Here is a 10,750-nt window from a genome sequence, read left to right on the forward strand (position 1 = left end):
GTGTCTGTGTGTGTCTCACTGTGTGTCTATCTATGTGTCTCACTGTGTGTCTATCTATGTGTCTCACTGTGTGTGTCTATGTGTCTCACTGTGTGTGTCTCACTGTGTGTCTATCTATGTGTCTCACTGTGTGTTCTCACTGTGTGTGTCTCACTGTGTGTCTATGTGTGTCTCACTGTGTGTGTCTCACTGTGTGTGTCTCACTGTGTGTCTCACTGTGTGTCTCTGTGTGTCTATGTCTGTGTGTCTCACTGTGTGTGTCTCACTGTGTGTCTCACTGTGCCCGCCAGTTTATCCAGGCGGAGAAGGATCGCCAGCGGTCTGAGCGCGAGGACTTCCAGCGCCAGCAAGAGGCCCAACTCGAGGCACTGCTGCAGCAGAACGAGCAGAGCATGGCGGAGCTGATGCAGTTACACGTGGGTAGTGGTAGTGGTGGTGGTGATAGTGGTGGTGGTGATACACGTGGGTGGTGATGGTGGTGATAGTGGTGGTGGTGGTGGTGATAGTGGTGGTGATAGTGGTGGTGATAGTGGTGGTGATAGTGGTGATGTTACACGTGGGTAGTGGTGGTGATGGTGGTGATAGTGGTGGTGGTGGTGATGTTACACGTGGGTAGTGGTGGTGGTGATGGTGATAGTGGTGGTGGTGATGGTGATAGTGGTGGTGATGTTACACGTGGGTAGTGGTGGTGATGGTGATAGTGGTGGTGGTGATGTTACACGTGGGTAGTGGTGGTGGTGGTGATAGTGGTGGTGGTGATACACGTGGGTAGTGGTGGTGGTGATGGTGATAGTGGTGGTGGTGGTGATACACGTGGGTAGTGGTGGTGGTGATGATGGTGGTGTTACACGTGGGTAGTGGTGTTGGTGGTGATGGTGGTGTTACACGTGGGTAGTGGTGGTGGTGATGGTGGTGGTGATACACGTGGGTAGTGGTGGTGGTGGTGATGGTGGTGCAGTTACACGTGGGTAGTGGTGGTGATGGTGGTGATAGTGGTGGTGCAGTTACACGTGGGTAGTGGTGGTGGTGTTGTTACACGTGGGTGGTGATGGTGGTGGTGGTGTTACACGTGGGTAGTGGTGGTGATGGTGGTGGTAGTGGTGGTGATGATACACGTGGGTAGTGGTGGTGATGGTGATGTTACACGTGGGTAGTGGTAGTGGTGATGGTGGTGGTTTTACACGTGGGTTGGGGTTGATAGTGGTGGTGATGGTGGTGGTGTTACACGTGGGTAGTGGTGGTGGTGGTGATGATGGTGATAGTGGTGGTGGTGGTGCAGTTACACGTGGGTAGTGGTAGTGGTGATGTTACACGTGGGTAGTGGTGGTGGTGATAGTGGTGGGGCAGTTACACGTGGGTAGTGGTGGTGATGGTGGTGTTACACGTGGGTAGTGGTGGTGATGGTGGTGATAGTGGTGGTGGTGGTGCAGTTACACGTGGGTAGTGGTGGTGATGGTGGTGTTACACGTGGGTAGTGGTGGTGATGGTGGTGTTACACGTGGGTAGTGGTGGTGATGATGGTGATAGTGGTGGTGGTGGTGCAGTTACACGTGGGTAGTGGTAGTGGTGGTGATAGTGGTGGTGCAGTTACACGTGGGTAGTGGTGGTGATGGTGGTGTTACACGTGGGTAGTGGTGATGGTGCAGTTACACGTGGGTAGTGGTGGTGATGGTAGTGGTGATGTTACACGTGGGTAGTGGTGGTGATGGTGGTGTTACACGTGGGTAGTGGTGATGGTGCAGTTACACGTGGGTAGTGGTGGTGATGGTAGTGGTGATGTTACACGTGGGTAGTGGTGGTGATGGTAGTGGTGATGTTACACGTGGGTAGTGGTGGTGATGGTAGTGGTGATGTTACACGTGGGTAGTGGTGCTGGTGGTGAGGGTGGTGGTGGGTTGGTTGGTGGTAGCTGTACCAGCAGAACACTGTCACTCCTCATGCCCCCCACCACTGCCCCCCACCACCACTGCCCCCCCCCACCACAGAGGGATAAGTCCGAGCTGCTGAGAGAGTCAGAGTCGTGCCGTGTACAGAGCCTGGAGCAGCAGCAGCAGCAGCTGATGGTGGAGGTGGGGGAGCGTGGCTCATTCATGAAGCAGGTACCCACTCAGCTACCTACCACTCAGCTACCACTCACACACACCACTCAGCTACCTAACACTCACCTACCACTCAGCTACCACTCACATACCACTCAGCTAGCTACCACTCACACATACCACTCAGCTACCTACCACTCACATACCTACCACTCACACATGCCACTCAGCTACCTACCACTCACCTAACACTCACCTACCTACCACTCAGCTACCACTCACACATACTACTCACCTACCTACCACTCACACATACCACTCAGCCACCTACCACTCAGCTACCACCACTCACACAAACCACTCACCTACCTACCACTCACATACCTACCACTCAGCTACCTGCCACTCACACATACCACTCACCTACCACTCACACATACCACTCAGCTACCACTCACACATACCACTCACCTACCACTCACCTACCTACCACTCACACATACCACTCAGCTACCTACCACTCACACATACCACTCACACATACCACTCAGCTACCACTCACACATACCACTCAGCTACCAACCACTCACACATACCAATCACCTACCACTCAGCCACCTACCACTCACATACCTACCACTCACACATACCACTCACCTACCACTCACACATACCACTCAGCTATCACTCACCTACCTACCACTCACACATACCACTCACCTACCACTCAGCTACCACTCACCTACACCACTCACACATAACACTCAGCTACCAACCACTCACACATACCACTCACACACCACTCAGCTACCTACCACTCCCATACCACTCACATACCTACCACTCACACATACCACTCAGCCACCTACCACTCACATACCACTCAGCTACTACTCACCCTGTCTCACATACTGTGTCACCCTGTACTGTGTCACCCTGTCTCACTGTGTCACCCTGTCTCACTGTGTCACCCTGTGCTGTGTCACCCTGTCTCACTGTGTCACCCTGTCTCACTGTGTCACCCTGTGCTGTGTCACCCTGTCTCACTGTGTCACCCTGTGCTGTGTCACCCTGTCTCACGTCCTGTGTCACCCTGTCTCACTGTGTCACCCTGTCTCACTGTGTCACCCTGTACTGTGTCACCCTGTCACACGTGCTGTGTCACCCTGTCTCACTGTGTCACCCTGTCTCACCCTGTCTCACTGTGTCACCCTGTCACACGTGCTGTGTCACCCTGTCACACGTGCTGTGTCACCCTGTACTGTGTCACCCTGTCTCACTGTGTCACCCTGTCTCACGTACTGTGTCACCCTGTACTGTGTCACCCTGTCTCAATGTGTCACCCTGTACTGTGTCACCCTGTTTCACTGTGTCACCCTGTCTCACTGTGTCACCCTGTACTGTGTCACCCTGTACTGTGTCACCCTGTCACACTGTGTCACCCTGTCACACTGTGTCACCCTGTCTCACGTACTGTCACCCTGTGTCACCCTGTCTCACTGTGTCACCCTGTACTGTGTCACCCTGTCTCACTGTGTCACCCTGTCTCACGTACTGTCTCACCCTGTACTGTGTCACCCTGTCTCATGCACTGTGTCACCCTGTACTGTGTCACCCTGTCTCACTGTGTCACCCTGTACTGTGTCACCCTGTCTCACTGTGTCACCCTGTACTGTGTCACCCTGTCTCACTGTGTCACCCTGTCTCACTGTGTCACCCTGTCTGACGTACTGTGTCACCCTGTCTCACTGTGTCACCCTGTCTCACTGTGTCACCCTGTCTCACTGTGTCACCCTGTCTCACTGTGTCACCCTGTACTGTGTCACCCTGTCTCACTGTGTCACCCTGTCTCACTGTGTCACCCTGTCTCACTGTGTCACCCTGTCTGACGTACTGTGTCACCCTGTACTGTGTCACCCTGTCTCACTGTGTCATCCTGTCTCACTGTGTCACCCTGTACTGTGTCACCCTGTCTCACTGTGTCACCCTGTACTGTGTCACCCTGTCTCACTGTGTCACCCTGTACTGTGTCACCCTGTCTGTGTCACCCTGTCTCACGTGCTGTGTCACCCTGTCTCACTGTGTCACCCTGTACTGTGTCACCCTGTCTCACTGTGTCACCCTGTCTCACGTGCTGTGTCACCCTGTCTCACTGTGTCACCCTGTCTCACTGTCTCACTCTGTCTCACTGTCTCACCCTGTCTCACTGTGTCACCCTGTCTCACTGTGTCACCCTGTCTCACTGTGTCACCCTGTCTCACTGTGTCACCCTGTCTCACTGTGTCACCCTGTCTCACTGTGTCACCCTATCTCACTGTGTCACCCTGTCTCACTGTGTCACCCTGTACTGTGTCACCCTGTCTCACGTGCTGTGTCACCCTGTCTCACTGTGTCACCCTGTCTCACTGTGTCACCCTGTCTCACCCTGTCTCACTGTCACCCTGTCTCACTGTCACCCTGTCTCACTGTGTCACCCTGTCTCACTGTCTCACTGTGTCACCCTGTCTCACGTACTGTGTCACCCTGTCTCACTGTGTCACCCTGTCTCACGTACTGTGTCACCCTGTCTCACGTCCTGTGTCACCCTGTCTCACGCGCTGTGTCACCCTGTGCTGTGTCACCCTGTCTCACTGTGTCACCCTGTACTGTGTCACCCTGTACTGTGTCACCCTGTCTCACGCACTGTCACCCTGTCTCACGCGCTGTGGCTGAGTGAGTGAATGAGCGAGCAGCTGAGTGAGTGTATGAGTGTGTGAGTCAGTGGCTGAGTCAGTGGCTGAGTCAGTGGCTGAGTCAGTGGCTGAGTCAGTGGCTGAGTCAGTGGCTGAGTCAGTGGCTGAGTGAGTGTATGCGTGAGCGAGCGGCTGCGTGAGTGGCTGAGCGAGTGGCTAAGTGAGTGAGTGAGTGTATGAGTGAGTGTGTGAGTCAGTGGCTGAGTCAGTGGCTGAGTCAGTGGCTGAGTGAGTGAGTGGCTGCGTGAGTGAGTGGCTGAGTGAGTGAGTGGCTGAGTGAGTGGCTGAGTGAGTGGCTGAGTGATTGAGTGTGCTAGTGTGTGTGGCCACTTCCCCCCTGAGAGCGCTGCTGTAGAGGCTACACGTGGGATCTTTGTCCGTGCAGGTGATGGAAAACGAATTGGCTCAGGAGAGCCAGGAGCTGCAGCAGAAGATCTCGCGAGAGTTGGAGGCCGCCCATCAGCACCCCTCCATCCCCAAGCGCGTGCTGGCCATGCTGCTCCAGTAGCAGCATCAGCAGCATCATCAGCTGCATCATCATCACCATCAACACCACGACTGCCACCATCATCACCACTGCCACCACCATCGCCACCACCACTACCATCACTGCCACCACCGCCATCATCATCATCACTGCCACCATCACCACTCCCATCACCGCCATAACCATCATGCTCGCTCACCCACTCGCTCACCCACTCGCTCACCCACTCGCTCACTCGCTCACCCACTCGCTCACTCACTCACTCACCCGCTCACTCACCCACCCCCCACCCGCCCGCTCACTCACTCACTCACCCGCCCACTAACCCGCCCACTAACCCACCCACCCACTCACTAACCCACCCACTCACTAACCCACCCACTCACTAACCCACCCACTCACCCACCCACCACCCACCAACCCACCCACCACTAACCAACCCACCCACCCACCCACTAACCAACTCACTCACTCATTCATCCACTCACCAACTCACTCACTCACCACCTCACTCACTCACTCACCCACCCACTCTCACCCACCCACTCACTCACCTACCCACTCACGCAATTACCGATGGCTGCTGCTTAAGATTTTTTTCGTCTAAAGTGAATACCTATTTTATCACGTGACCATTATTTGGGGAGGGATTGGAAAATATAAATAAAGGCGGTACAGTTAATATGACCTGTGTGTGAGTGGCTGGGTGAGTGTGTGATTAGGTGGGTGAGTAGGTGGGTGAGTAGGTGTGTGAGTAGGTGGGTGAGTGTGTGATTAGGTGGGTGAGTGGGTGTGTGAGTGGCTGGGTGAGTGTGTGAGTAGGTGGGTGGGTGAGTGTGTGAGTAGGTGGGTGAGTGGGTGTGCGAGTGGATGGGTGGGTGGGCGGTGGAGTGGGTGAGTGAGCAGGTGGGTGAGTGAGCGGATGGGTGGGTGAGTGAGCAGGTGGGTGAGTGAGTGGGTTGGTAAGTGAGTGAGTGGGTGGGTGGGTGAGTGGGCAGATGGGTGAGTGAGTGGGTTGGTAAGTGAGTGGGTGGGTGAGTGGGCAGATGGGTGGGTGAGTGAGTGGGCGGGTGGGTGGGTGAGTGAGTGGGTGGGTGAGTGAGTGGGCGGGTGAGTGAGTGGGTGGGCGGGTGAGTGAGTGGGTGGGCGGGTGAGTGAGTGGGTGGGTGAGTGGGTGGGTGGGTGAGTGGGTGGGTGAGTGGGAAAGTGACATCGCCATCTGGTGTGAGCAGCTCACCCACTCACCAACCCACCCACCCCCCCACTCAGCTACCCACTCACCAACCCACCCCCCCACTCAGCTACCCACTCACCAACCCACCCACCCACTCCGCTACCCACTCACCCACTCACCAACCCACCCACCCCCCCACTCAGCTACCCACTCACCCTCCCACGTGAGCGACCGGCATGGTGAAGTATGGTCAGACACCCCCACTCCCTCCCCCGCCTCACAGCGCACAAGCAGAGAGGCGGTGGGAGAGGCTCATGGGAAAGTCGCTGATTCACACCGCTACAGCAACAGCAGCAGAAACAACAGCAGCAGGCTTACCACTACAACAACAACAGCATTAACAACAGCAGGCTTACCACTGCTACAACAACAGCAGCAGGCCTACCGCTACTACAACAGCAGCATTAACAACAGCAGGCTTACCACTACAACAACAACAACAGCAGGCCTACCGCTACTACAACAGCAGCAGAAACAACAGCAGGCTTACCACTACAACAACAACAGCAGGACTACTGCTACTACAACAGCAGGCTTACCACTACAACAGCAGCAGCATTAACAACAGCAGCAGCATTAACAACAACAGCAGCAGGCTTACCACTACTACAGCAGGCTTACCACTACTACGACAAAAACAGCACGCTAACTACAACAGCACGCTAACTACAACTGCAGGCTAACTACAACAGCAGGCTTACCACAACAGCAGCCGTTCAGAACAAGCGCGTGGGTGGGTGAGTGGCTGGGTGAGTGGATGGGGGAGTGGGTGGGTGAGTGGGTGGGTGGGTGAGTGGGTGGGTGGGTGAGTGGGTGGGAGAGTGGGTGGGTGAGTGGGTGGGTGGGTGAGTGGGTGGGTGGGTGGGTGAGTGGGTGGGGGAGTGGGTGGGTGAGTGGGTGGGTGGGTGAGTGGGTGGGTGGGTGAGTGGGTGGGGGAGTGGGGGAGTGGGTGGGTGAGTGGGGGAGTGAGTGGGTGAGTGGGTGGGGGAGTGGGTGGGTGAGTGGGTGGGGGAGTGGGTGAGTGAGTGGGTGAGTGGGTGGGTGAGTGAGTGGGTGGGTGAGTGGGTGAGTGAGTGGGTGAGTGGGTGGGTGAGTGGGTGAGTGGGCAGATGGGTGGGTGAGTGAGTGGGTGGGTGAGTGAGTGGGCGGGTGAGTGGGCGGGTGAGTGAGTGAGTGGGCGGGGGAGTGAGTGAGTGAGTGGAAAAGTGACATCGCCATCTGGTGTGAGCAGCTCACCCACTCACCAACCCACCCACCCCCACCCAGCTACCCACTCAGCTACCCACTCACCAACCCACCCACCCACTCAGCTACCCACTCACCAACCCACCCACCCCCACTCAGCTACCCACTCCCCAACCCACCCACCCCCACCCCCCCACTCAGCTACCCACTCACCCACTCACCAACCCACCCACCCCCCACTCAGCTACCCACTCACCCACTCACCAACCCACCCACCCCCCACTCAGCTACCCACTCACCCACTCACCAACCCACCCACCCCCCACTCAGCTACCCACTCACCCACTCACCAACCCACCCACCCCCCACTCAGCTACCCACTCACCCACTCACCAACCCACCCACCCCCCACTCAGCTACCCACTCACCCACTCACCAACCCACCCACCCCCACCCAGCTACCCACTCACCCACTCACCAACCCACCCACCCCCCACTCAGCTACCCACTCACCCACTCACCAACCCACCCACCCCAACCCAGCTACCCACTCACCCACTCACCAACCCACCCACCCACTCAGCTACCCACTCACCAACCCACCCACCCCCCCACTCAGCTACCCACTCACCCTCCCACGTGAGCGACCGGCATGGTGAAGTATGGTCAGACACCCCCACTCCCTCCCCCGCCTCACAGCGCACAAGCAGAGAGGCGGTGGGAGAGGCTCATGGGAAAGTCGCTGATTCACACCGCTACAACAGCAACAGCAGCAGAAACAACAGCAGGCTTACCACTACAACAACAGCAGCAGGCTTACCACTACAACAGCAGCAGCATTAACAACAGCAGGCTTACCACTACTACAGCAGGCTTACCACTACAACAACAGCAGCATTAACAACAGCAGGCTTATCACTACTACAGCAGGCTTACCACTACAACAACAACAACAGCAGGCTTACCACTACAACAACAGCAGCATTAACAACAGCAGGCTTACCACTACTACAGCAGGCTTACCACTACAACAACAACAGCAGGCTTACCACTACAACAACAGCAGGCTTACCACTACAACAACAGCAGGCTTAACACTACAACAACAACAGCAGGCCTACCGCTACTACAACAACAGCAGGCTTACCACTACAACAACAACAACAGCATTAACAACAGGCTTACCACTACAACAACAACAGCAGGCTTACCACTGCTACAACAACAACAGCAGGCCTACCGCTACTACAACAGCAGCATTAACAACAGCAGGCTTACCACTACTACAGCAGGCTTACCACTACAACAACAACAGCAGGCTTACCACTACAACAACAGCAGCATTAACAACAGCAGGCTTACCACTACTACAGCAGGCTTACCACTACAACAACAGCAGGCTTACCACTACAACAGCAGGCTTACCACTACAACAACAGCAGGCTTAACACTACAACAACAACAGCAGGCCTACCGCTACTACAACAACAGCAGGCTTACCACTACAACAACAACAGCATTAACAACAACAGGCTTACCACTACAACAACAACAGCAGGTTTACCACTGCTACAACAACAACAGCAGGCCTACCGCTACTACAACAGCAGCATTAACAACAGCAGGCTTACCACTACAACAACAACAGCAGGCCTACCGCTACTACAACAGCAGCAGAAACAACAGCAGGCTTACCACTACAACAACAACAGCAGGCCTACTGCTACTACAACAGCAGGCTTACCACTACAACAGCAGGCTTACCACTACAACAGCAGCAGCATTAACAACAGCAGCATTAACAACAACAGCAGCAGGCTTACCACTACTACAGCAGGCTTACCACTACTACGACAAAAACAGCACGCTAACTACAACAGCACGCTAACTACAACAGCAGGCTTACCACAACAGCAGCCGTTCAGAACAAGCGCGTGGGTGGGTGAGTGGGTTGGGGAGTGGGTGGGTGAGTGGGTGGGTGGGTGGGTGAGTGGGTGGGTGGGTGGGGGAGTGGGTGGGTGAGTGGGTGGGTGGGTGGGGGAGTGGGTGGGTGAGTGGGTGGGTGGGTGGGGGAGTGGGTGGGTGAGTGGGTGGGTGGGTGGGGGAGTGGGTGGGTGAGTGGGTGGGTGGGTGGGGGAGTGGGTGGGTGAGTGGGTGGGTGAGTGGGTGGGTGGGTGAGTGAGTGGGGGAGTGAGTGGGTGGGTGGTTGAGTGGGTGGGGGAGTGGGTGGGTGAGTAGGTGGGTGAGTGGGGGAGTGGGTGGGTGAGTGGGTGGGGGAGTGGGTGGGTGAGCGGGTGAGTGAGTGCGTTAGTTGGTGAGTGAGTTGGTGAGTGAGTGGGTGGGGGAGTGGGTGAGTGAGTGGGTGGGGGAGTGGGTGAGTGAGTGAGTGCGTTAGTTGGTGAGTGAGTGAGTGGGTGAGTGAGTGGGTGAGTGGGTGAGCGAGTGAGTGAGTGGGTGGGTGAGTGGGTGAGCGGGTGAGCGAGTGCGTTAGTTGGTGAGTGAGTGAGTTAGTGAGTGAGTGAGTGGGTGGGTGAGTGGGTGGGTGAGTGGGTGGGTGAGTGGGTGAGCGGGTGAGTGGGTGGGTGAATGGGTGGGTGAGTGGGTGAGTGAGTGGGTGGGTGAATGAGTGGGTGGGTGAATGAGTGGGTGGGTGGGTGAGTGGGTGAGTGAGTGGGTGGGTGAATGAGTGGGTGGGTGGATGAATTGGTGGGTGAGGGGATGGGTGGGTGAGTGGATAGGTAAGTGGATGGGTGAGTGGGTGGATAAGTGGATGGGTGAGTGGATGGGTGAGTGGGTGGTTGGATGAGTGGGTGTCACTGCCACCCATAGACTCAGCACTGCCACCTATAGACTCAACACTGCCACCCATAGACCCAGCACTGTCACCCATAGACTCAGCACTGCCACCCATAGACTCAGCACTGTCACCCATAGACTCAGCACTGTCATAGACTCAGCACTGCCACCCATAGACTCAGCACTGTCACCCATAGACTCAGCCCTGTCACCCATAGACTCAGCACTCCCACCTATAGACTCAGCACTGTCACCCATAGACTCAGCACTGTCACCC

General features: G+C 56.1%; 2 protein-coding genes across 2 annotated transcripts in view; one reads left to right on the plus strand and one right to left on the minus strand.

The window, feature by feature from the left end:
* Positions 1–5,940, plus strand: part of LOC116957715 (uncharacterized) — an 85,824-nt gene extending 79,884 nt beyond the window's left edge. The window contains exons 26-28 of the mRNA XM_076057636.1: positions 291–416; positions 1,986–2,099; positions 5,157–5,940. Coding sequence (XP_075913751.1) covers positions 291–416; positions 1,986–2,099; positions 5,157–5,279 — 363 coding nt within the window. The 3' untranslated portion in view covers positions 5,280–5,940. The remainder of the gene's footprint in view (positions 1–290; positions 417–1,985; positions 2,100–5,156) is intronic.
* Positions 5,941–9,840: 3,900 nt separating this feature from the next.
* The window catches only part of LOC116957718 (DNA polymerase nu), a 99,075-nt gene continuing 98,165 nt past the window's right edge, over positions 9,841–10,750 (minus strand). The window contains exon 22 of the mRNA XM_032980039.2: positions 9,841–10,750. This exon is cut by the window's right edge and continues 1,700 nt beyond it. The gene's annotated coding sequence lies outside the window, so the exon portion shown is untranslated.

Source organism: Petromyzon marinus, chromosome 83, assembly GCF_048934315.1.
Source record: "Petromyzon marinus isolate PM22_M1 ecotype Great Lakes invasive population chromosome 83, UKy_Petmar_22M1.pri1.0, whole genome shotgun sequence".
Taxonomy (NCBI): domain Eukaryota; kingdom Metazoa; phylum Chordata; class Hyperoartia; order Petromyzontiformes; family Petromyzontidae; genus Petromyzon; species Petromyzon marinus.